Source organism: Sturnus vulgaris, chromosome 7, assembly GCF_052056855.1.
Source record: "Sturnus vulgaris isolate bStuVul1 chromosome 7, bStuVul1.hap1, whole genome shotgun sequence".
Classification (NCBI taxonomy): Eukaryota; Metazoa; Chordata; class Aves; order Passeriformes; family Sturnidae; genus Sturnus; species Sturnus vulgaris.
This window is the reverse complement of record NC_142249.1, coordinates 13,317,466-13,344,702: the sequence shown is the minus strand read 5'-3', so window position 1 is coordinate 13,344,702 and position 27,237 is coordinate 13,317,466. Positions and strand designations below refer to the sequence as shown.

General features: G+C 41.5%; 1 protein-coding gene across 11 annotated transcripts in view; it reads left to right on the top strand.

Moving 5' to 3' along the window:
* The window catches only part of ANKRD44 (ankyrin repeat domain 44), a 130,101-nt gene that overhangs the window by 35,293 nt on the left and 67,571 nt on the right, over window positions 1–27,237 (top strand). For all 11 annotated transcript variants that reach the window (XM_088167818.1, XM_088167810.1, XM_088167812.1 and 8 more), the window contains exon 2: window positions 26,088–26,171. In XM_088167818.1, the coding sequence (XP_088023944.1) occupies window positions 26,088–26,171 (84 nt within the window). The remainder of the gene's footprint in view (window positions 1–26,087; window positions 26,172–27,237) is intronic.

Here is a 27,237-nt window from a genome sequence, read left to right as displayed (position 1 = left end):
ATGCTGCCACTCTGAAGGAAGCATTAAACTGAGTAGCGAATGCATTTTTCATTACTTTGCCAACAGCATGCTGAGGAGAAAGTTTGGGCTGGAGCAGCACAAACTGTCTGTTACAGCAAGTGTAATTTATAGCAGGAATTTTCTACTGCCAGACTGTCAAAATCAAGGGATTAACGTTCCTGCCTTTTGAGAAAGGCACTTGTATGAGTGGAGAATCCTGACGATGTTGCACGAAAGATTAAATTGCTGATGATTTTGAGACATGGTTTAAAGCTCAGAATATCTTTTCCTATAACATATTAATGAAATATATGATGTGGGCCAAATTTGTAAGCTGAGGTTTACTTTTTCTTCAGATGCTTCATTTTCATAATTTCTTGCTATTTATTTGGAAGAGACTGTCTCTTATTCTCTAAAGACTACATGACAATTAGGTGTCCTGATATGATTTTCTCCTCTGCTTACATTTATTATTTTTTTTCTGTCGGAGAGTCTTTGTGACTGTATTTTGCAATGCCAAAATAGCAGGGCTCCAAGTAAGCAAAAGCAGTAGAAATTGTTCATCATCCATGCAACTTGGAAATGTGTTTATCCTTCTGATTTGTACAGTTGAGACCCATTGTATTGCTGGGTGCTCTTGGCAGCACTCTTACAGAGGGATGATGTTTTCCAAACTCCCTGTTTGGGTTTCTGCTTGTATCCTGACCCTACAAACACGCTTGCCCTGGTTATGCTGTTTATCTTGACTGAAAGGTTATCTGGTGCAAAGGATACTCGCTGCCTGGACTGTAACAGATACCTGCCTTCACTAATACACCTGGCCCTATTTTCATTTTGTTCTGGAGTCATCTGAGACATTGAGGGAGGGAAAAAACCTCCTCCTCAGACCTCTCAGATAGACATAAGGAAAAGCTGTGGGAGACCTCATGGCTTTAAGATCTGAATGCTGTTGCCTGTTAGTTAACTGTGTCTTTAAGAAAAAAACCTGGGTATTTATATTTGGTGTCTATCTGAAATCATGTTTACCCTACAGTGTTTATTAAACCTGAGTTAATTTTCCTCCTGTCGTTCCATGGCTGCAGGAGCTTTGCCAGGGATGCATTATAATGGCTGTGGTGGAAGGCAGCGCAGGCCACGCTCCAGGTTCCCGTTCCCGTTCCCGTTCCTGTTCCCATTCCTGCTCCGTGGGCTGGCCTGGAGACTCGCTGCCGGCAGGGCCACGCTGAGCCCAGCTCCAGCAATCCCTGCTGAGGAGCCACAGCTGCCCTGGAGAGGCTCAGACCTGCAACTGAGCACTCTTTTGGTTAAAAATAATAATTATGAATCCTTAATTACTCTCTGTCTCCCTTCTGTCCTTTACTCTGAAGAGTTCTTGAAATAGAATAATTACCATCACACTTCCACATGGCAGTCTTGTGCTCTTTTTAAAAACATAAGATATCCGTGTTTGTTATCTTTTATTTTGTGTGATGAGGGAGGATTACTTGTTCTTTCTCGTCCTGTGATGTTTTTGTCAGGACTGCCTTGGCTGTGAGGCACAGCTCTGTCAGCACTGGCTTTTCACCTGATCTTCCTCAGTCAACCACGTGCAGCCTGAGTCCCATGAGCTGAGCAGTTTATTGTCACAATGCTCTTGAGCAGAATTTGCTGTTGGTTCAGATCTGAAATCTTGTTCAGCTTGGGTAATTTGCAGAGAAACTTGGGTGTCTGACATGCATGTCCTCGGCAAGTTTGGAAGAAGTTGTTGCAGTCTGAGCTGTCTGCAGAGGTGGATTACCTGAGGGACACTCAGGGGGATGGAGGGATGGATGCCTGACATACCCAGCATATGCAAGTGGTACAAAGGTGCTGGGTAAGTGTGTGAGACTGAATAGCAGAGATCTCTGTATTGATGTGTCTGGCTTCTGGTGCACATCTTCTGGTACCCTTGCAGTTTACTGGCATTGCTGGGCACAGTTCCTTTGTCTCAGTTGCTTTTTCTACCAGTTATCCCAGGGGTTTTCCTCCAGCTCTGAAAAGCATCCAAATAAAACATTAAAGACCTGAGGGGCTGGTGAGTACAAGAGTTGTTCTTGGCCCAGCAGTACATCACAGTTCTGGGCCATGAATTGTAAGTTTTTGAGGGGGAATCACATGTTCCTGTAAAAGTGAAGATATTTCCAGTAGGTTAATCCTACTCCATTATTGTCTTTAGCTCAGCTGTCTGGGCTAGGATGCTTCTGGGGAACGGGGTGAACATACACAGTGCATATCCACATATGCATATGTCAACATCTGAATTACAATATTTACATGATATCCTGCTTCCATGAGAAATTTCTGTTAACATGCCAGCCCAAGGCATGTGGAGGTTTTCTCATTTTAAACTTTCTTTTTTAGCTTTCCACATTTAGTGCTGCTGTATTTTAGTTTGTAGAGTGAACTGCACAGACTAAAATCAAAAGTAAACACCAACAAAAGCATTTAAAATTCTTCAATTCCCCCTAGCCTTTACTAGGCTGTTTTCGTTTATGCAGTCACATCAGCAAAACTAATTTTCTTTCTCCCTCAGCCGAATGGTTCATACATAACAGATTATTGTCTTCAGTGCTTTACAGCATTTTAATGCTCAGCAGAGCATATTCTTGGAGTGTTTGTAATAGACAGTAAATAAGAACCATCTTTTCTGTAGATAAAAACTTACTTTTTCCACATTCTACTGCTCTCTTCTCTGCTGCTTTATTTATTTAGCTATTTCATATTGGGGAAATCTGGTTAAATTTAGCTACCACCTTAGAGAATTGCACTAATGTGTAGCAGTAATTGTCATTTCTTGAAAATGAGATTAGTGCTTGGGACCAATGCCAGCTGTCTGGTCTTGGGCTGTAAAATCACCTAAACATGAGATGCTTGCATCTAGACGTGGTCTATATTGGTCACAAGCATGCAGAGACAGCACCACGGTTGTTTTTCATTTTCCATGTTTTGCTTTTCTAATAAATTAAACTCCATTTTGATTTGAATTATCTGTAAAGACGTTTCTTTTTAGGAATATGGATGCTGATCCAGGTCAGTGGGTAACCCTCATGTGATAGATTTGTCTGTCATTTGTGTGGGCTGGATGCAAGTGGGATGTTCTGACAGGGCAGAGCTCAGTGTCCTGTAACATTTGTCTTGTGCCTTCCTAGTTACTTTATGAAAATTAATTCTCACTACTTACAGAAATGTGCTTCATGTGCTTTATTTTGTCCAGACTTTATGCCTACATGGAGAAGAGAATGTAAACTGCCACTCAGGGTTTTTTGTTGCCTTTCATGCTATATATGCTGGATATTTTCTCTTTGGGGTTAAACTGTGAAAGGTTGCTTTCTTTTTTTTCCTGTTTGCATATCTTTCTCCCGACCTCTTTCCCCTGAACCTTTTTGGAGATCTCAAGAGAAGTTGAGGGAGTTGCTGACATGGAAGAAAATGAGATAATCATAGCAAAGAAACGTTGTCCCAAAGTTGTCCCAGACATCTCTGAACTAGGTCATCAGTCGTCCTTAGGATTTTAATTCCTCCAGGTACTTGAGGTTATCTTTACAAGAAATCTGTATATAATTTGCATCCATATATGGAAGGTTTTTTTAAGCAATCAAACTAACAAAATGTTGTTGTTTAAGTGTTTTTTAAGAAAGCAGAGTTCTTAAACGTACTTTCTGTTGGATCTTAGTCCTTGAAAATATGTTAGGTTTCTGGCCAAAATGTTTCCCCTTTTTCAAAGCTACACTCTGAATGCAAACTTGTCAGTGAACCTCAGTGTTGATTTTGAAAGCATTAACAGCAATCCAGCACGGGGCATTTGAAGCACTCTATGTTCTTCAGTTTTTCTCAACATTCATTTTAACTGGGTTGAACCCTTGCAAGAGAGGAAATTTTTTTGCCCATGTAAGGGCTCTGATGGACAAGTTCTGGCAGATTTGATTGTAGTCTAAGGAATTCCTCCCTTTCAGCTACAGGCTCATGGCTTGCCTTAAACATTTTTCTGGTGGATTTTGCCCCAAGACCGGTGAGAACAGAAGGGATGGCTTGCCAGTGCTGTTGTCACTGTAACAAAGGCTTGTCCCTGCTGGCACAGCCTGGCTGAGGTGCCAGTCAGGGTTCACATGAGCACTGCTCTGATGTGCTGGCTGCCTGGAAGGGATGGGCCTGGCCCCTTGCTTGCTCCTTGCCCTGCATTCCTACCTTGTCCTGCACACTACTGCTGGCGTGTGCTGGGCTGCTCATTGGGCTGCCCAGACTCAAACCAGCAGCAAAATTCTCACTGCCTCCTGGAGAGTAGGGTTCAGCTCCAAAGAAGTGTTTCCTGTAGCCCTCGTGGGTGTCAGAGGAGTCTGTAGGGGAGCTGGTGGCTCTAGAGCAGGTTTGGGGGAAGGTTTGTCCCTTCTCCCAGGACAGCTTTGCTGTGCTGCAGATGTGGCATGTGCCTTGTTCTGGTGTCTCTACTGCTGGAGAGGTGCAGAGTGGGCACTTGGGGACATCAGCACCTGAGGCTGTCACAATTCTCTACCACCATGGCTTGCTAGAGCCTTAAGACAGAGTGAGTTTTTGACCTGGAGAAAAAAAAGCCAAAACACACCAGCAGTTGCAATCTACAGAACAGAGGCAGTTCCTAAATTGGAGATTTCAGTCTTTCTTTTCAAGTCTGTGAAAGTTGATGTGACTGAGCTTTCATAACAGCCCCAGTCTGTGTGACTGTGACCTGACAGCTCCTGATTTAGGATGGTAAGGCTCTCTGCTTTAATTTCTGGAAAGCACAGAAGACAAGGTAGAATTGAAGCTTTGCATTCTTTAGGCTACTAAGTGAAGGATGCTGATGGATAGCAAAAATTTGCAGTGTTTCCTAGAGAAGCCTTGTCTAAAAATGCAGTTAATGTTATATATTTTCAGAGGATTTATATGGCTGCATCAAGTTTAAATGTCCAAAACCAATTTGACAGTAAATGAAAAAAAAAAGTGAAAAATCTGAGCAATAACTCATGCTTTATGAAGCGAAGCAGCTACCTCCTGCCTAGTTTAAAAAGAAACTTCCTCTGTAGATAGGGTTTGATGAACAACATGTCTCTACAAGACCTAGAAAAACGAAGTGTTAGAAGTTTGGTCTGCTCGCAGTAAGCAAAGGCAGTTACAGAAGACTGATGGTGCCCATTAAAAATGAGTAATTTCTACAGGAAGAAATGGCCTCACCAGTGACTATGGCAAAGAAAAAGAGCTGCAGAAAGCAGAACTCCAAACCAGCCAAAAGTAGGGGAGAGAATACATGTTATATATACAGCCATAGCCAGGAATTACAGCCTGGAAATACACAGGAAAGATGTAATTTTTATGCAGCAAGTTTTACAGTAAAATTACCTCTTTTCTAGTAACCAGGATGTTTGGTCCATAGCAAGTTTTATTTTGAATAATCATGGAAAACCATGTTGTGTATTGACTGTGGGCAAAGTGAAAGATGGGTAACAGTGATGACAGCAGGAGCAATGGTTGTTAGCACTCAGCTTGCACACAGACATTGTCAAAAACAAGTTATAGTCCTTCCTTGCACTCATATGGGACAGCAGAGTTTGGGGTGATGAAGAATTGTAGTTTTTTGTACTGGAATAACAAAGACTAGACCTCTAGTCTCTGAGCTGGTGCACAAGTGATGGGGCCAGGTAATGTTTCTGATACTGCTGTTGTATGGACTGGTGATTCCATCTCCAAACCTGGCACATTTAGGTAGTCACTGGTATCATATGGGTGAAGCTGGCATGCACTGAACTTCAGTTTATGATTTTGCTTTTATTGCATCTTATTAAAGCATGAATGCCTCCCTGATATTCTCTAAAAGGTATGATGGTTTAATTTTCTGGTTATTCATTTTTATCACTATTTAGCACATTTTCTCCTTGAGGACTTACTGTTGAGTTCTTCATTTAGTGACATTGTTGCCCTTTTTAAATCAGCCTTCTAGAATTTAACATATGATGTTGCATATAAGGATGAGATCATTACTACTTAATTTTTTTCACTCCAGTAGTTTTTATATTACATGAACACCCTGATTAAACATTTATCTGAAAAAGGCCGTAATGAAAAGGAAACATAATTAAATATAGGAACTAAATATTGAACTCCTGACTTGAGGCTGAACTGATAAATGAAATTAAATTTCCATGGGAGGAAAAAAAAGCATTGTAAAACTCATCCAGTATTGCATTTTAATGTTTTAGTCAACCAGATCTACAAAGCAAGCTGGTTGTATCAACTACAGTAACTGTTAATTTTTCAAGCTCTTATTTAGAATGCACTTATTGTAATTGTGTAATGCTAGAGTTCCTTGGCCTTTGAAAAAGGAAAAAGAACGAATCATCTGCATTTAAAATTCAAGCAGCACTGATGCAGAAGAGTCGGGTCTGGCATAGTTTGGTTTTCCTAGACAGACTTAAAAAACAAAACAAACAAAAACCAGTAAAGGATTATACTTTATAAACAAGATTACTAAAGACAAATCAGCCTGTGTCCCTCATATAAATTCAGATGTCAGAGCAGACTTGCTTTTGGAAGCTGTGCATATCTTCCCTCTCTGCATGTGCACTCAGACTTCTTGGCACTCACTGTCCCTGAATCAGGAAGACAGAATTTATTTTCCTGTTGGACTAATTATAGTCCTTTAAAGAGATTGGTTAACCCTTCTTTTCCTACAGAGGGATTTTATCAGTGAATCCCATGTCAGAGGGAGGCTGCTGCTTGGGATGGCTGTCAGGGATGGGCAGTGGCAGTGCAATGATGCTTGCAGCCAGTCTCGTGTTGGACGTGTGCTAGTGACCAAACTGTGCATGTACAATGTACTGTTTCCAGAACTACACTCTGAGCCTGGAAATACTGCTGAATCCATGGCTGTGTGACATACAGTTGCAAAAAAACAACTTATGGTTAAAAGATTTTGGATATTAAAGTCAGAATATATTTCTTCTGCTTTGTACTTCGCACAAAGTGCTTTTCATCTTCAGTACCTATAGCATGGTAAAATTGCCTATTCCTTTCCTTCCTTCCTTCCTTCCTTCCTTCCTTCCTTCCTTCCTTCCTTCCTTCCTTCCTTCCTTCGGTCTGAAGAATGGTTGATTGTGTCTCTGATGTGGTGCTGTCTGGTTAGATATGAGGTGTGTATTGTCCTCTGGGGATGTTGAGCAGCTGACAGATGTGGTGTTGGGTACCTGAGTGATAAAGTGTGGGTTCTTGGGATGCAGACCACCTCACCACTCTGCTGTCATTTCTGGAACAGTCCCATGGGGAGAAGGGGCAGGGAGGAGAATTTTCCCCCATCACTACATTAATTGTTGTGCCATCTGTGTGACTGAGGACATTGGTGGGATTTTTGATGTGATATGAGACAGCAGCACTAGAAAGGGAATAATCACTGATCCACTTATTTTACTGGAGCTATTTCATGACTAATACCAGCTGCTTAGGAAGGAAAGGAAGCCAAGTGCCTGGGCTACTCAGCTCTCCCTCAGGCTGGGTTTTCAAAGCACAGGCCAGTGTGGGGCCAAGCAGTGGTGCCCAAGGAGTCCAGATTAGGCTAACAGAAATAAAGTGTTACCTTTGCAGTAGAAACTGTGTGTGCATGAAGATTACCTGAAACAATTAATCTTTGTTTCCTCAGTGCCTGGGTCTTCTCTCCTGGCTTTTGATTAGCTGTGATTAACCCAGCTGGGCTCTCGACTCCCAAAGGTTCCTGTGATGCTGGAATCAGGATGCTCTGTGTCTGTGTAGGATGAGGTGCCTGAACAGCTTGGAGTTCTCTGTCCCTCATCCTCCTTTTCTACCCTGTCCACGGTGCCTGAGCTGTGAAACTCCCCTATAGTGGATTCTGCTTCATTGATATGGATGTGGTTTTCAGTCACTGATGCATTTTCCCTTTGGAAATCTTTGTGTCCAGTTGATGCCCTGATGGACAGCCTTTGAAGAGAGCTGTTTTGAGTATACATTTGCATCTTTGTTTTTGCAACCAGATTCAGAGCTAGGTGGCATTTTTCATACAGCCTTGACTTGATTTTATGGCACCTGTCTTGGAAAGGGACTGGGACTGATGTTCACAGCCTCAACTCTTGCTTCCATAGGAGAAAGAAGACATCTGGAAATGATAATGAGCAAGTCATCACAGAGACCAAGTGCAAGCAAGGATTTTGAAATTCTTGCTTTTTGAATGAATGATGGGAATGCAGCTGTGACTCCATATTGGTTTATGAATGCTGGGTTCTCCATTAATATAATGCCTTTTGTGGGTGGAACAGGATGATGAGGAGAGCACAAACATTTTTTCCTAGCTTCTTGTAATTCCATTCATTAAGGTACTGGGAGTTCATTTATAGATCTTATCACCATTTCTTCTGCAAATGCCAATTAACTTAGGAAATTTAATAATGCTGTCACTCAACAAAAAACATTGGAGAAATATCTTCAGTGCTTTGTAAAGGTTGAAAGCATAAAACTTGAAAATACCTGAAAGGAGAATGAGTCCTATAAAAATTTTATATATGCTTCTCTGTGCTTGTTTCTTGGTCTGTGAATTTGGGATCCACCCTTATGAAGGGCTTTGAGGGATGAAAAAATGTTTTAATCTCCAGCTGCGAAGTGTGGTGGCTCTGATCCCCAGTTTGGAAAAGGGAGATGTGGCAGTTCAGGTGAGTTCATCATCTGCTGAGATGCTGAACTATTACAAGGGAGATCTTCAGCATGCAACGAGTATTCCAACCTTCCCAGGCTGGAAGGTTTGTGTTTAGAAGAAACAAGTCATGGGTCATTTTTGGTGTTAGATGTGTTTAGAGCACCTGCAAATTTGCCATTCTTTGTAGATGTATTTTTGTGCCATGTGCAGTCCTGACAGTTTTCTGCTGCCTGTCTAGCTTGCCCACAAAGGGCAGTGAGTGCTTTATTTAATTTGAAGGCAGCAGCACACACATTTAGCAGACACGTTTACCAGCACCAATATGACTTCTGTCACTTTTCAAAATGAGCAGTGGAGATAAGTAAGAGCAGGATGTGTTTGTGCCTCGATGAGCCAAGTCCTGGGGATGGGCAGCTTGGGGGGAAGTGCTTCCCAACTCCTCTGCTCAGCTGCTGTAACACATATTGTGTATAAAACGTGGTCTGAGACACCTGCAATAGCTTTGGCAGAACAAAATAGCAGAAGCAAAGCGTGAATCTGCTTGTTTCTTCTGATTTATGGATTTCATTGTAATTGTCAGTGTCACCTTAGTGGAAGTTTGTAAATGCAGCATTTCACTTGCCTGTCAGCTGTAATCGACTTCAGGTAATACAATTCCAATCCTCTGTAAGCCGGCAAAATTACTCCTTATAGGCTTCAGGAACCTCCAGCTTATTCAGTGGGGGTTTTTCCCCTCATCATGCAAACGGACTTGGCATTTGCTCATGTCTCCAGAACATTTTAATTACATTTTAAACATGTTAGGGTGTTTGAGCAGCAGTATCTGTGAGAAATGAATGTGAGAACTGGCTTTCTGACTATGAGAATAAAATTTCTTACCAAATTTTCTGAAACTTCTTTAGAAAATAGCACAAACTAGAGACTCTAGAATAACCTCCAAGCAGAGGTGTGCAGATACTACCATCATAGGGCAAGCTATAGGCATTACTTGAAGACTCTAATTCAGGGTGTAATTCTTGACTTTTTAGAAGCACAATTTTAAAATCACTGTGGAGTGGTTTGAAGTGATCATTTTGGGTGCTGGATACCATTATTTTTTAAATCCATCCTTGACAGCTCTAAGAGTTTTCTTATGTTTTAAAGCTGTGTGATCTTTAATATATTAAATTGCTTAATCTCTTTTTCATTATATTTTTCCTGAATTTCCAGTTGAGACTCGTGGGTACAGCACTAGGAATTGTTCTTATTCTAGGAAAATTGCTTCACCTTCATGACAGGCCATTAATTTTTTTTTTTAAGCTGAGGTTTGTGACAGCTCTACACAAAGGCATGCAAACTGAGTCATGTTTCATGATAACAGCAAGAGAGCATCTCAGTGTCAGTCCTGAGTCACAGTACATTGGTGCTGCTGGCACAAATAATAATTAATGGGTGCACATTCACTAGGCAGGACAAGTGTGAGTTCAGTCTGTACCCGTGGTGAGCTTTCCTTACACTCTGCACTTCAGGACTTGGTTTTCACTGGCCTTAAACCTGAATATTTTTCTTTTGTCCAAATATAATTCTACATAATTAAAAAACCCGAACTTGTTGCAGGGAGCCAGTTAAAGCTGTTGTATTATATGCGTTTTTCTAGTTAAAGCTGCTGTATTATATGCAAAGGACAAATATTTCTCAAGTGACATTGCTCTGGAAAGGGAGCCTGTGTCTCTGAGATTGTAGCCAGGAGGGAAACTGCAGAGGACAGGGCTCAGAGAGCTTGGGTGTTTGGATAGCTACTAGCACTAATTCTTGTAGCAAATGAGGGAGAACACACTGTCTAATGTCTGTTACTGACTTATCTTTATAGCAACATTGATTCTTTCCCACAAAATCAAAGCTTCCTGGGCGTCTTGCCCTCCTGTGCTGTCCTAGCCTTCAGGGAGCTTAGCACAAAGGAGTTTGGCATCCAGTAAAATAATTCTTCACTATGAGGATGGTGAGGCATTGGCACAGAGAAGCTGTGGATGCCCCATACCCTGTTCATGGCCAGGGCAGATGTTGCTCTGAGCACTCTGGTGTAGTGAAAAGTGTCCCTGTCCATGGCAGGGGCACTGGAACAAGATGATATTTCAGGTCCCTTCCAATCCAAACCATTCTATTATTCTATGATTCTGTATTAATTGCTGGGAGAGAAAGAGAAACTTGGTCAATAAGAACAGGCATTGCAGTTTGTTGAGATGGAAAAACATAGGACTTGCACAGCAAAAAATGTTTTGGCTTGGAATTGAAGGTAACTGCACATATCCAGCCTGAGTGGAGCAATGTCCCCCTGTGAGTTATTTCCCCCCTTATCTCTGTTATACACTGCTTAGCAAACTCCGAGTGCACTGTGCCCAACTTATGCTCTCTTAATATGAAATCTGAATGAAAGCTGGAGTCATATATCACTCCAGTGAAAAACTGCAAAAAGACTGGCATGTTATCAGTTGTTACTTCCTACAAGAGCAAGCTGTGTTGTGTGGTTCCATTATCTGATACTGAGCGGGCTGGTGGGGCTGGGTGCAGCCATTTAAAAATGTGATTTGTGTTTTTCTTCACAGAAATCAGCCTAAAATACTTCCTGGGGCTTTTCTCAGAATCTGTGTCAGTGCAGCGAAGTAACTAGTGGCAGCTCTGTCTCAGGAGAGTAGAAATTTAGCATGGTGACACTAATGTCTTTATAAGATGACCTAGATTAGAAATGTCTTGTTTTTGGTTTGCAGAATTCTGTTCAAATATTTAATATGACTCGGAGATGTTTTATTTTTTCGTTTCTTCCTGTAGAGACAGAAATAAAATTGTTTAAAATGCTTTTAGGATCCAAACAGTTTCAGTGGTGAGAATTCTAGTTCAGGAACTAGAATTAGAATCAGACACATGCAGTCTGCCCCCCTGGTCTACATACTGCTATGGCATGAATAGGGATGAGGAATTTCCTGTGTTTTGTCTGCTGCTTATGCCTGTATGGATTTCACCTTCAGAATTTTAAAAGATATATAGCTTACGAGTTAGAAGTTGGAATTAGATTATAAATGAGACTGCTGAAAATCCAGGTTGCCTTACTCAAAGCATGTAGGTAACTTCTTGTTGAAGCCTGGAGGGGTAGGACCAGTGCAATCCCGGTTTTGGTCCAGTCAGATCTGAAGTCCAGACCACAGAGCTGGCTAATCTGAAGCAGGTGCCAGGGATGGCTTGTCCTCACCAGGAAGAATTTGCTGCTTTTCCCTCCCATCTCTCTGGTTACTTCCTCAAGATTCTGCCTGTGTTTAAAGAACCTGAAATAATCTGTATAGGCATATGACTGGGATGGAGAAAGGACTATCCACTTTTTCTGTTAACATCACCATTTCCCCCATGGCATAAAGCTCCCTGCCAGTCATCATTTTAGCTCAATGCACTGGGATTGAATTCCCTTTGGCAGGCCCCATTTATGGTGTAGTTTCTGTGAGAGGTTGCAGATAACATAGAGAAACTGTCATGTACTCCTCTTACCCAGAATGGGAGGGACTCTGGGCCCTACATAAAGGGACTGCAAGCAGAAGAGTCCTGGACTTCCCCATGCAAAACTCTCAGTGAAAACAGTACAGCAGGCTTTCGGGAACAGCCTACTTCCTTTTTTCAGTTTCTTTCTTCAGGTTTTTTTTCTTAACTCCTTCCAGTCATGGTGACTTAAGATGGTGAGATGGCACAACCTTTCCCACCCCTCTGAAAACTTTTCAGTCCCTCGGAAAGATCATGCAGCTTCATGTTTGAGATTTTTAAAAGCACCAAGCGTTGCTGTCAGTCTTTTAGCTTAGTTTGAAAGTTTCTGCCCTCACCTTAGATGTGAACAGTATTAGGTGACCCTTAATTGCATTTTATTTATCCTGTTCTGTAAAATCCAAGGTATGAGACTGTGCTTTCTATATTTTTTTCTGAAGTGTTGGAGTGAGCTGCACCCACCAGTGAAACAAGACATCAGAGAAGGAGACCTGTGGGTCTTGAATTAGGATCATCGCCATGAAAAACAAGCAAGAGCTTCTGAAGGACTAAGAGGAGGAGGAGGCTGTGAGACACAGAGATTTGCTTTGTTGAGCAGGTCAGAGGGACAGGGTAGCCTGAGAGTGGTTAAACCATGCAGCAAAATAGGACAGTGGTTTACCAAACCAGTTCCTTGCAAAAGGGTTGAGTAAGTGAGGGGCTAAGCCTGGCCTTAGCTTAGATGCTCTCAGATTCTCATGCATTACTTGAGTCACTTGTAAAAATCTATGAACATTAGTGGAGATGGTTAGAGCCTGCAGAACTAAATTACTGTTTTGTAATGTAGGTGGGATTTAGAATGAAAACTGTAAGGTCTACACCTGCTTCTTCTTGAGTTCATGTACAGGGTTCATATCCAGTAGCACGATTCTAGAAAGGCATCCCCTTTTCCAAGAGGCCTTCTGGGATATCCAGTGGCAGTACAGACATGTTCCCTGAGCTCTTCCTCAAACATCCTCCTCTCTGATGGGCAAAACTACTCGAAGAGCTCCCTGTCAGAAGGAAGTGTTCAAATACCACAGGCATCCACAGTGGTGTGGCCAAAGTGGGTGGCCAGGGGATCGCAGAAGGACGGTAAAGTCAGACTGGATTGGGAAATCCTCTGGTTTGTTTTGGCTTTATCATTTAGCTAGGTTACTGTAATTCAGCTTTCCGGCTCTCATTAGGCAGTTGATCAAGCTGTCACCAGCTCTTTCTGCTGTTGCCATTAGAGAGGTAGAGAATAATGCCCTGTTTAACAGCACAGACAAAAATGAGTGTTAAGCACATTGCCACTGCCCTGACAAGCAGCAGTTCCATGTGTTAGCTGATTAAGGGGTGTTTTGTAGTAAGGTTGCATATTTACTAAATTTGACAAGACTAATACGTGAATATTCATAAAAGAACTGAGAGGCTGTGTTTAGGGACTCGAGATTTGTTGGTTTTTAATATAAAAACTGTTTTTAAAAAGCCCAAACTAATTATTTTTTAGCAAGCCTAGGTGCTCTTTTTTGCAAGCATTTCTTTTGGTATCAGACTCATGGTGCATGACAACAACATAGAATAGTAAGCTTTTCACTATTGAAGTGGAATAGTTCACCAAAAGTAAATGAGAGGCTGAAATGTTAAGCTATGCAAGTCTAATTAACTTTCAGCCTTAATAAGCTAGGGCCTCTCTAGCAAAATTAAAAACAGGGTTTGGATTACACACGGCAGCTACAGTGTGGGCTTAAAAAGGCATTTATTTGTAAAAATTTTCTTTTTTTCCCCTTTCTGATATTTCTGAGCACTTTGTTTTGCAGAGGCCCATTTGAAGTGGACTGCCCTCTGTCCCTCTCTTGTGTTCCCTTTTGTTCACTGGATGATTCTTTGCCCTCCTCTGCTACAAAGAGGCTCTAATGAGACTGCTCAGGAATTGAGGGGGGCTTGCCTTGACCTTGCCAGGACCCTCACGCTGTGGGTGAGCTCCCCCAGCTGAGCCTTTTTCTCTGGAAAAGGAAGCCCCATTTGGGCAATGGTTATCCCAGACCAGAGGGATCAATGTGTCTGGATGTGACATGGACAGAGAGAAGCTGGGCTGTGTCTGACTGCCAGCCTCACGTATGACAGGAACTGGAGGGAAGCACGGAGAGACAGCTGCATGTACAAAATCAGTGCTGGGAGCTGGGATGCTGAGCCCTTGTCTTGCCTTCCTGCTCCATGCTGAAGGGTTTCAGCAAGAGGTTGTGACCATGACTGGAAGCTATTTGAGAAGAAATGAAGTGAGGAAGATTTGCATCCCACTTCCTCAGCCGATGAGAATGTACAGACTTACCCTTCTGGCTGGTGCTGCACATGCAAGGTCAGCTTTTCTCAGACACAGAGATGTGTCTGATGCATGGGAGTGAGTGAGATGAAGGGAACGCTCACACTGAGTCTCAAAACTGTGACAGTGGTCTCAGAGACATCTTGCAGACTTTTCAGAGGGTATTCAGACAAAGCTATTCATAACTTGCAATGGTAGCTTGTTGGAAGAAAGACTGTAATAGCTCCTTATAACTCTCCAGCTCATCTTTCTGTTTAATTTGTGTCTGTACAAAGTAAATTTGACACTGCTGGATTTGTCACAGTCAGATGCATCATGCTCTGAAGATACTGAATTGTTTTCTGAAGTGAAGACAATTTTGAAACCTCTTAAAATTTCCATTTAATTTCTTTGGCCTGGCTGTTTGATACTGCACTCATCAGCAAAGCTTGATATTTTTTTTCCTTTTTTCCCCTGTCAGCTTCAATAATTTGGTTGAGGTTGAGAACAAGGATATTATCAGGATATGTTGAATCAAACTAACTTTGCTAATCTGTTCCAGATTCAAAATAGAGGTAAAACATCTGCTTTGGTTGTTGAGCAGAGCTCCATGCCAACTGTAGCATGCCTAATGTAAAGAAAGAGATGAAGTGGTGTTATGAACTGATCTTCATGTTCACACATAGTTACCCTGCTATTAATGGAAATAACCCTGTCATCGGCCTCAGTAGTTAAACATTTTTAATCTGAATTTTATATCAGTTATGCAGAAAGCAGATATCAGTGACTAAAATCTGCAAAGGATTTTAGTATTTTGTGAAAACAGTAATAACCGACTGTGGTGCTCTTCAAGAGCCCCACTACCTCTAAGAGAAATCAGGAAACATCAACTTTAGTCTTTAGTGCCTTTTTAAAAGTATCTTTCACTCTGGCTGTGTAGGAGAAGGGGAGTTGGGAGATTTTCTGAGTTTTTCTGGAGCTGGCAGGAGGGTGGCTGTGGGGGTGGCAGCTGCTGACCGGAGGAATGAGCTGCACTGTAGTGTGTAGGAGACAGGCAGTGGTGAGGCTGTGTGTGTGATGTGTGTGTGATGTGCAGCACAGGGGGAACCTGAGCAAGATCCACTTGAAATATAGTGGTAAGACTGAACAAATCAGATAGTTCAGGGTTTTGCTCAAGTCCCTAAAATGTCTTTTCCCTCCCTAAGATTGTTTTCATGATCCTGGAGGTTTGCTGTTGTCTGAGGTTTGATTTAGATACCCATGACAGCAGGACCTTGGAAATGTTGCAGGTTGCTGTTAAGATGAGGTTCACATGAAATTGTGATTGCAAAATATATCTGTCCTTAACAGAAACTCTGCATGAGCTTATGTGAAATAAACCCCATAGCTGAAATTACCTTCTGACGAGTGAATGAGATGGGATCTGAAATTCTCCTGGAGTCCTGCCATGTGTTAGTTAGTGTGCTTCTACCTAAAGGCACTAGGTTCCCCTTGAACTTCTGGAAATATTTTTATGGATTTCTTGCTATAGCTTACCCTTTTTGCATTAACCTTTATCTTCACATAAGTGTGGTGTGAGTTTTGTTCGGACTCCTTTGCTTTCATATGTTCAATCCTGTGCCTACTGAAGCCTGCAGAAAAGAATACCTTTGACTTTCAGTGATTGTTGGACTAGAGCTATTTTTGAAATACAGTCTTCTGCAGTTCACTGTTTGTAACTCAGCCAGATTGGTAACCAGTGTCTTGGTTTGTGTTGCCCTTAATGGAGCAGGGATGCATCCTCCTTGTGTGCAGCCATTCAAGCTCTGTATGTCTTGGATGGGGAAAACAGATGATTTCTTTTAATAACAACCTCTTACGTATTGCAAATAGTTCTCAGGTTTCCTTTAAATTGTCTTCTGTGTATTGTGACCAGCTCTGATTTGTTTAGATTTTCCCTGTAAATCATTTTTAGAGCTCTGTTTTGGTCTTCAAGTCAAGTAGTGCCCTAAACTAGAAGTCTTACTCCAGCCAGCCTAAACAGTACTGAGCAGTGTGGAAGGACCACTGTGTGCTTTGCAAGTCATAATCCTATTTTAAGTCTCTTCCTCCTTCAGAATGCTGTTCAGTTACATTCAGTTTACGAACTGAATGTAACTGAACAGTCCCAAACTCTTTCTTACACAGAACTACTGTGTAATAACTGGATTTCTCACTAACAGGCAGGCTGTGTTCTCCTCCATACTGAAGAGTGTCCTACTCTTCCACCAGCCTGGCTGTTTGTATGATTTGTCAAGGCGGTTATAAATTCTGGTCTTGCCCTCCAACGTCCTTGTGTAATCTCTTGTAATCCCGAAGTATATGCAGATTTATTATGGCACTCTCTGTTTCATAGCTGCCTTTTTTGTGTGTACAGTAATAGAAACCAGACCCTGTTAGCCAGCGGAAGTCCTGATCTTACCAAGTAAGATGTTACAGGATCAGATGCCCCTTTATAGTTCTCTAAATCAGGACTAATTTTCTAAAAATGAAAGGGTTTTTATTAGCGTGTGTGATGAGTATCAATGCATGCTGCATATATCAGATAGAGCACTTCATTACAGATGGACTGGACTATTACTTTGTCCTGCCCAGTGCCCAGGCTGCCAGATGAAAGGCAGGTCTTGCTGTGCTGCTGCACTGACAGAGGGCTGTGGAAAGGTTTTGTTGAGCCAGCTGCAGCGTGTGTAGTGGCCCTTGCACACGCTTGCCTTGGCAAGGAAGAGGGGTAAGTCATGGTTTCATAAGTGATAAACCAAAGGAAGATAAACTTGCAGCATTTCCGTTTCTTTTTTTCCTTTTTCTGCTTGGTTGCCATTGCTGCTGCCAGAGTTGGGTGAGGGCAGGATATCAGTGGTCTCCAGAGGATGTGGGGCCACTGAACGGAGCAGATGTCTCAGGTTAAGTTGTCCAGCTGCATGAACCCCTTCAGCCCTCAGAGCGTTCCCCCCTCCACACAGATTTGGTTCTAATTGTCTTTTTTTTTCTCTCTCTTGTGGAATTTAACACCTAAACAATTGGTTAAAAACAAATTGCTTGAAATGTGTTTGAAGAAAACTGAGCAGGAAATGAATCTTTTGGCAGGGTTGATGTTTTTCAAGCGAGTTTCTCCCCCAGCTGCTTTATTCTGAAATCTCTAGCGAGGAGCAGATGGGTCACTGGGGTTGCTGTTGCTCTGTTCTGCTCCCGGTGGTTTCGTGTCTCCTGAGGTTCAGAACCTCACGCTGCCTTGGCCACCTCTCAGCTGTGCTTCTGCTGGGGACAGCGGGCAGGGCTCTTTGGGAAGCAGGTGGTGTAACATGGCACAGAGCCTCTCACTTGGGAGCTGGCTTCAGCTGACTTACACCAGCTGCAATTTATGCCCCCAGAGATTTTACTCTCTGCTATGCTCTTGTTCAGAAACACTGCCTTGGTGCCAGGACTTCTTCCCTGCTTCTGACTAAATGATTGATGGATTATGGGGGAGGGGAAAAAAAAAAAAAGACAAAAGCTCCGGGAAACAAAATATAGATATGACAAGAAGTGCTCTAATGGATAAGTGGTGCAGCACATACTGCTGAAAACGTATAAAAGAAATTAGATTTTTTTTTTTTTTTTTGGTACTGCCATTACAATTACCTGACTGTTATTTAATGGTGTCACTGATATGTCTGTTGTGAGATATTACACAACACACAGTTGGTATCAAATCAAAATCCCTAGAAACTTTGAACAAACAAATTCAGGAGGACAAGAAAAATTCAGGGTACTATTAGATTGATTATCCTTAATCTTTGTAGGTATTCCAACAAATCTTCTTATGCTGTCTGTGACAGACTTTTTTCTACTAAAATGGGTAACAAGTGCTGGTGAATATAACAAATGTCATGCTACTATGTTTATTTTTGTCTCCTTTAAAAAAGCTTTCTTATTTTAACTAGTCTACATCGTGCTGAGTCTTTGTCTCCACTTGATTAATGTAACTTCAGTATGGTATTTATTAACTCATTTTCTGATCTGATCTGGAGGCACTTAAAAAACTCCACCCACCCCCAATCCCAAACGCCAAAACTAAAACCAAATAAATCAAGTCTGGTGGGCAGCCTCCAGTAATGAGAATGAAGGAAAGGACACTGGGCAAGCTGAATTAAACAGTCTGAGCTCTTTTCCTTTTTAGAAGTGATCTAAATTTAACAGGCCCAGAGTTATTTTGGTGCCTTTAACTGATAAGTTCAATGAGAGATAGGCAACTTGCAGCACTTTTCAGTGTGCAGAGGAATTTCAGGATTCCAGGAATGGCAGGATGTAACCTTCACTTCACCTGGAAATATAAGCAATTCTTGGGGCAGTTGATAGGCTTCCTAATGAAAAATGGGAGGCAGCCAAAATCCAGAGCCAAGCTAACACCAGAAATAGATCTGCCAGAGGCTTGTTTTGCACTGTCTAGAATGGCATATCACAAATTGTGTGAACAGAAATACCAGGCTGGGTCCAGCATTGCACAAGCAGGATCAATCCTGACTATTTTCCTTTTTAAGTATCATGGAAGCTTGACTAAATGAATGTTGTGTTAAAGTTTCAGCTGTCTCAATATGTTGTTTTCTTTCTTTCTCACTTGCTCAAAATGCAAATGTTTATTTGATAGTGTGTATTTATGATGAAAAGTGTTCAAGTGTGCATCATCCAAGAGCTCCAGCTCCCCTGCTCCAGCAGCATGGAAATGGGGCAGCAGAGAGAGAGAGAGCAAGGTTTAAATCTAGGAGAAGGCAAGTAGGAGAGGGGAAAGGCTGAGCACAGAGAAGACCAGGGTGCAGGTGGTGGGTGGGGATGCAGGGGTTTAGATGGTTTATTCTTGTTACTTCACAAGATGTGTCCTTCTGGGAAAGCGTAGTGAAGTATAGTCTGGTTTGCACATCGCTTACTAAATGATTATTTGTGGTTATGTTTAATTATAGAATCAGATCTATTGTCTTCTCTGTCTGGCCGGAGACAGGGAGTTTTGTGGGTGGGGTGCAAGCAAAAGCCATCAGGGCCTTGCTGAGTGGGAGCAGAGAGCCAGAAGCCTGTGGGAGCACAGCCTGGATTTCCAATCCCGAGCCCAGTTTGTTATTGCAAAGGCTTAGCTGTATTGCAGGGGAAATAATTTAAAGGCAGGTGATGCAGGATGTGTTGTGACAGCTCTGCTCCCTTTTCAGGGTTGAGCTATGCTCTGAGCAATTCAGGGTGTTCTTTTCCAAATCTAGTGTAAGCAGTGTTCAAAACAAGATCCTTAATGGAAGGTGTTTGTCAACTTATCATCAGAAAATCTTATTTCAGACAGCTCTACTGCTACTACTTCAACCCTTTTCCAGTGATCCTGCTTTTCCCTTCCTCCTTCATTAAAACTATTTGTATATCATTAGGGAACTTGGAGTTTTGGAAAATATGCTTGTTCACCTGAAGCTGAGGATGTGATTTTTCCCGTCCAGAAGATGCAGAAGGGTGTTTTGTTAGGCTGTAATTCCAGCCTCTGAAGATAGTCAATACTGGATACCAGGCATTCGGCTGGAGGGATGGGGGTGCAGGTCCTCCCCTGGGCCATGCTGCCCCGAGGCTTTGCAGTCTGCACCACCTGCCTGGCTGTGCAGCAGAGTCAGGTTGGAGATGCGCTGTTTCTGTAGCTGTTAGGGATTGCCATGTAGTTAGCAATGTACACCAGCGATTAATCTCAGGTTTTTGTAATGTTACCAGCAATGGCAATATCTACTGATCATGTTAGAATCATTCCAACTAATTCTGCACCAGATATTTCTGTGAATGCTCAAGTCTTTGTTTGGGAAGCCACTGTGGGAAAGTGCATGCTTACGTGGAACTACCTCTGGACCATGTCTGCATTGCATGAATTATTCAGACATTTAACAATTACTTAGAAACCGCTTCTGCCTTCCTGAGAGGGGAAAAAGAACCAAGCACACTGAGCATTGTTTGTACCACACTGATGGTCCTTGCAGACATCCTCTCTTGATGTTCTGGGTGCCCTTCAGTATGTGTCTCTTAGGGTTAGACCATACTGGGAGCCACAGGTGTGCACTGGGGTATTTTCCGTTTGGTCACTGAGCATTTTTTTGTGTTTTGATGAAGCTGCTGTTCATGATTTGATGAAAGCGTTGGAGGGAGAGGCTTTTAGCTGTGGGCTTGTGTTGTGCAGCCAAATACAGACAATCCCCTCCAGCACTTCTTTCTTTAAAAAGTTAGATAAAAGTTGCTTTAGAAGCTAAACATATGTTCTATTTGGAGTTTATTTATATAATTTTTAACCTACTCTCAGGAGAGCATAACAGCAAATGAAGCAGTGATCAGTTCTCCACTGCTCCTGTGTGCCCTGTGCTGTTGATGTGAAGTCCTTTTTATGGTCTGAAGGACGAACACAGTCTGAGGCTTGGGAGAAGCTGTTATAAATAACATGGATAGAAATGGGGGCCATTACAGGAAAACCCAACACTTCTTGCAATAAAACTTAAATGCCCATTACATCCCTCTAAGCGACTTAGAACACAGCATGGCAGTGGGAAAGCCATCGGTCCAGGGAAAGTGTCAGAGCACAGTTGCATCCTTTAAATGCTGGCCTAAAAACAACACGAAGATCTCTCAGGCTGGAAGTGCCTCTGTCACACAGAGGTTCTTTTTTAGCTTTGGGAGTGTTGACTTGTGTTTTTTTGAATACCTCTGTGTGTCATATAAGTTTGTTGGTCCTCGAGCATTCAAACACAGCGGAACAAATTGAAATAAATAGCAATGTGTAGGCATGCATGCTGTCCTTGCTTACAGAAATTGGTGTGCAATCCTTAAATCACTGGGCTAGTCTGCAGTAACTGGAAAGACATAATAGGATAGAATTAAATGAATTTTTTCTGCTGTGTTTGAAATGGTGCAGCATACAGGGTATTTATATCTACTCAGTATAAATATCCTAAGTACATTTGCTCATTTAGCAATGCTGTTACTTTGTCACAGTACTTCCAGGGAACCAGTACACTCAATTTACAGATTTGATTCTGTCCACTGGCTTTTCAGTAGCTTGGACAAGTATTCCTTAAGAGTCACTTAGTAAAAATCTGTAACTGCTATGTAACACCTCTTAGCAGCCATCCAAGTGCATTCTTCTCCAAAGCTCTGTGAAAATACTTTTCTGTCAGAAGTGTATATAGAAATTCCTACAACAGGATTGCACTCTTTGAATTAACAAATTAAGACCAAACTTTTTTTGTATTTACCCAGCAATTTTTACCCTAAAACACAGAAAAAGGCTAAGCCCTGATGCAAGGGAAATAGACAAAAAAGCCTGTTTAAAATTATCAGTATTGAGTAATTTCTGGACATGGAACCATATAAATACTAAGCATCAGGGAGATGCACTCTAAGAATTAAGAGAAATCCAGTTAATAGCTGTTCACTAACACACACTTGTAAGTTAAAATAGCATTTCAGATATTCGTGTGCTGTATGTACAGAGAGAGAAAGTCCTAAACTAAAATTAGGAAGAGGAGCATCCTTTTTGCTTTAGCCAATGGAAGGAAATAGATGGATGTGATGTGACATAGCAGACAACCGTGTAACCTTGATTAGTGGCAGTACATTCAAAAAAATAAAAAGAGGTGTTTGGCAGAACACTGTGAGAATCAATACCACTTTGAAATGATTGTGTGTCTTGCTGCATTGCCTTGCTAGTTACATGACTACATGGACATATCCAAGTGTTTAGTCCAGGAACTTGATCTAATGCCATTAGAACTAATAAAGGATCACAGTATAGCTTCTTTTCACTTGCAGGAACAAATGGTAGTCTGTGAGATCAAATGGGCATGGGAGTTGATCATCCTTTCCCTATCTGCCTCCACCTCCTGTCAAACAAAAATCTGGCTTAAATAAGTCCTGGTTAGTGAGTCAGGATGTCTAAAATCAAGGCGAAATGTTCAGTATGTGTCACAGTTACTAGCTATTCAATAAAAATACTAAATGCTAGGAGGTTCAACACGTGCTTTGGACATAGTAATTAAAATGGTACTTGAGACAGTCCCCTTAAATGCTTCATCTCTGGAATCAGAGACTTGCCAATGCTCCTTGGCAATAGTGACATCTATGGAGGAGGATTTCCCAGTGTTGGACTTTTTCTCTTGGAATGGCTTGTTGGCTCTGTGGAACCCAGCTGAACCACAGGACATCCTTCCATGTGGGTTTAAATTCTGTTGCTGAAAAAATCATTGTGCCTTCAGTTCAACAAGTGAATTTTACCTGGTGCATTGAAGTCCAGCTTATGATTGCCCTGCATTCAATAAAGATAGGAATATGTTGTAACACTGGAAGGTGTCTGCAGACAGAATTTTATTTTTACTAAAATGCTTGTTACAACACAATGTAAAGAAACCTCTGATAAAACTTGGTAAGTTTCATACTTGTCATAGTAACTCTGTAGAAAAAGTATCGTGGAAAGGTATTTGCTAGCTGCTGGAGTTTATTTTCAGAAAAAAATGTGAACACTCCCAAGTGAAATTCTCGTTAAGAAATTGGAAGCTACAGAGAGCCAAGCTGATGAAACAGTTGTTTATCATTCCAAAACCCTGCACCCTTGCTTAATTCTAATAATAGGTATATAAAATCTGCTCTGTGCTTGTGCTTTTTCTCCTCTTTATTATAAGAGTTTAACAACTTCTGAATTTGAAGACTTTTAAAGTAAAATATTTCTGTTAATGAAATAACCCATTAATGATGTCACAAATTTCAGAAATTATTTCCAAAAATATAATTAGGATGGATCACAATGTATCCTTCAGGAATGAAAATTAAAAAAAAAAAAAAAAAGTTGTTTGAAGTCATTGATGCATGAATATGGTTATCACTGAAGATCCCAAAAGTAATCTGTTCAGGTCATTGGGCATCCATCATCATCATGTGTATGTAACTGCACGAGCCCCATTCCATCCCTGTCAGCTGCTGAATGGAGCAATACTTTTTCCATTGTGCTGATGGATGTGGATGCATCTTCTCAGCTTTGACCTCAAACTGAGCAGTAATGCTGCAACACAGTGCTGACATGTATTTCCTGGACAGGTCATTATACTTGATTGCACATCTTACACAGAAACGGGTCTCAATATGTAATAAAATTGCCACAACAATAATACATTCTCATTTCAAAACTAATAAATTGAAAATAAAGTCGAATAATGACAGAGTGAATTAGAAAAATGGCCAGCTGGAGCAGGCTGCACAGCAGTGACTCAAGATGGTTATTAACCTGTACTGGTTTTATCTCCTCTTTCCAGTTTGCAGGCTCTGATCATTCTCCATTATCTCTGTCTCTTGCTGCTACAACTAGCACAGATAGATTTTATCGTAATTAATTTATAAAAATTAAATCTTATAGGAGAAGAAGATCTGAAGGATGAGGCCTTTGAAATGGGTATATGGCAACTGTCTCCTGTCAGCAAAGGTTATGTGTATCAGTGGTGGGAGTTTTAATCTGCTTCAGAGGCATCATAAACACTGGGGTTTGATCTAAGAAATTGCAGGTGGATGATGTGACCATGGCCTGGAGGACAAAAATGGAGATGAGGATCTTCTGTATGTTACATGTCTAAAGAGCACAATGTTATTTTCAGTCGGCTTTCTGTGTTAAGTAGCTGCTGCTAATTAGAAAGGTCAAACATTTCCTGTGAAACCAAGTATCTGATTCAGATTTCTGGCAGAGAGAAGGGTCAAAGTGTCTTATTGTAGACTTTCTTTTTTTTTTAATGTAATAATGCACAGTACTTTACTCCCTCCTTTTTCAAAAGAGAATCATTGCCTGTAACAGCACTTGCACTTGGTTGTTTGTTTTTGGTTTTTTGTTTTTTTTTTTTTTTAATCGAATAGATATGAATTCTGAGGTTTTTTTCTCTTGTCTCTGTCTGAGGTCTCACTTTAAATGTCACCAGTCTGGCTGATCCTTTTCATTGGGTGCCGGGCATACCTGCAAATGGGTTCAGGGAAAAATCAAAGATGCTGGGGGTATTTGTTTCATGGCTACTGGATTGTGTTGCCATTCAGCTTGAAATTGAGGAGTTCTCTGCTTTCCTGGTTTTTTTTTTATTTTATTTAAATATTATGATAAATGCACAGGAAATGCAAATATTTTGACGCGAGCATCATAATTTCATAAACATTCACTGATTTTCATAGCTGCTAGTTTTAGGAGAGAAGGGAGCAGACTTGGGGCTGGTGTTTGCATCCTCTGTTGGAGAATATTCTCTGCCTGTTCTGACGTGGTTGGGAAGGGAGCATGCTAAATTATTCAAGTGAACTGCAATTTTCCCCCTTTCTTTTTAAACATCCATTACAATATGTAAGACATAGACAGTTGTGATGAAAGATGTTGCTTTAGTCCTTTTCACTTTTGGAGGAGTGGCAAGAATGAAATTCCAGTATGAATGTTTCTCAAGGACATAAGGGATTAGTATGTCTTAAAATAGACACCATTAACTTAGAAATGTGTTTTCCACATTTGAATAAGAAAAGATAGGGAGGAAATGGTATTTTCTTTGTTCTTTCGGCCTGTTTTGTGAATTTTGAGATAGCCTGTTTACAAGACAGTTAAATTCTGTAGAATCTCAAGAACCATTATGGTTTTACATGCTTAAGTAGTCATGCATGCTACTATTTTACAGGATTATTTTAGATTCTGGTGGTTGCATGGCACCACAAACTCCTTTTTGTCATGAGGCACCCAGGAGTGAGACTTGTGGGGCACACGCTGCCTTCAGGAGGGTGCTGGTGAAAGTGGGGCACGTTTCACCTGCTTTATGGGATAGGGATCTTTGGGAATTGTCCCCTTCTTTTCCCGAGTCTCCAGCAGCACGGTTTATCTTCTTTTAGCTCTCTTCTTTGTGCAGCCAGCTCGGTTGCTCACTCAGAGCTTTGCTGCCAAGGTGGTCGGAAGGAGTGAAGTCAGCAGCTCTGGCTCAGTGCTGGGCAGTGAGCGCACTCAGAGCTCCCTCCCTGCCGCTCTGGAGAGCAGCGAGCATGGCACATTGTTTCTCCTGTGGGCCTGGTTATTTATCTCTGCATTCCGATTCATAATGGCATAATAACAGGCTTGAGACAATAAGATAATTATTTCGCTTCTTGGGTGATTAAAATTAACTGCGCTCATTGCGTATTTATTCAGTAAAAAAATACAAGTTGTTTAGTGATTGCCCAGAAATTCATTATCTGCGTAATGTTCTGTTTCTAAATGTGTATTGCATGGCCATTAATCCGTGCCAAGAGCAAGTATGCAGCCCTATCTGATGTAATTAGTTTTCCCCTTACATGCCAGGGAGAACATCTGGGCTAATTGCGTGTTGTTGAGACAAAAGTTGCCGTTCTAATGGGGGTCCTTGTTTGTGCACACACACACTCATTATAGGTACAAACACGCTGCTGATTTCAGTTTATCCTCGAGCAAACTCACAGCTCTTACTGATGAGATACTCTTGGTGATTTGGTACTGGGGTCACACCATGTCTCTGGGCAGCTTTAGCAACTGTTAGCAGGATTAAAATGCTCTCAGTTTAAAGAGAAAATAAACAAACCTGTAATGCTCCTGTTTCTGTTTTCTTTTTCCAGCCACCACTGGTCCAGGCCATTTTCAGTGGTGATCCAGAAGAGATACGGATGTTGATCTACAAAACCGAAGATGTCAACGCCTTGGTATGTGACTTGGCATGTTGTGCACCATGCTTGTGGACTGTGGCAATGACAGTATTAAAAGTGTCCTCAGTAATTAACACATAACAGAATGGAATTGATTGGGAAGTAAGAGATTTGGGGCTTCGGTGGTATCCTACATAGGAGTCAATGTAATTATCTCTAGCAGATGACTTTAAATTTTCTAAGTGTATGGTAATTATTCCAAATGTGCAGGTCAGTCAGGGACATAAGTTTTTGTCTTACAGAGAGAATGAATGAAAACAGCTGAAAATTGCATATTTTTACTCTCTGTGGGGTTTCCTTTTATGAAGAGTCTTTGCAGATCAGAAGCTGTTATGCATTTGACTCTACTTGAACTAAAGCTTCACTATAATTCTCAGCAGTGAGAGTAAGGAAGCAGAATCTTGGCCACAATTTGCCCACAAAGGAATTACTGTTTTGCAGATTGGCTTATTCCAGCCAGAATGGTAAGCAGCTGTAAACAAGTAGTAGTTGAATGCTTTGGCAATGAAAAAAATGTCTCCAAGTCAACTTGGTCTTTTTGCAAAAACTGGGGAGGGTTTTTTCCCCCCTCTTTGATTTTAACTTATATCCGGACTGTTAGAAACAAGTCCTGCCAGTCCTGACTACAATCTGTGGCCTCTCAAAGTGGTGAGAATATAAAGCAGAAGCAGAATGATAATTTCCAGGTGTTTCCTGGACTTTTGAATCAACCTTCCTTTTCTTCATGTCTTCCTCTGGTGTAAAACCATCAGTTTATTCATTGCTAACTCCTGTAGTTGGTCTGGTATGGTCTTGGCACTGCAGCTTTTGCAGGTAGTGGGGTCCAACTGTCTGGTTCAGAGCTGCCAAAAGGAGCTGGAGAGGTGATCCTACAGATCTGGTTGGCTGGGGCTCCACCCCGTTTGCTGTCCAGTAGAAGGAAAGACATGCAACTGTTTTAAATCTGATCCAGGACCTTGATGTTAAACTTCCCCCATAATTATCAGTACCTGATTGTTTTCCTGCAAGTTCCTAAAAGTGCTTCCTTAAAGAATCATCTCCCGTCAGCTTCCTCCTTCCTTGT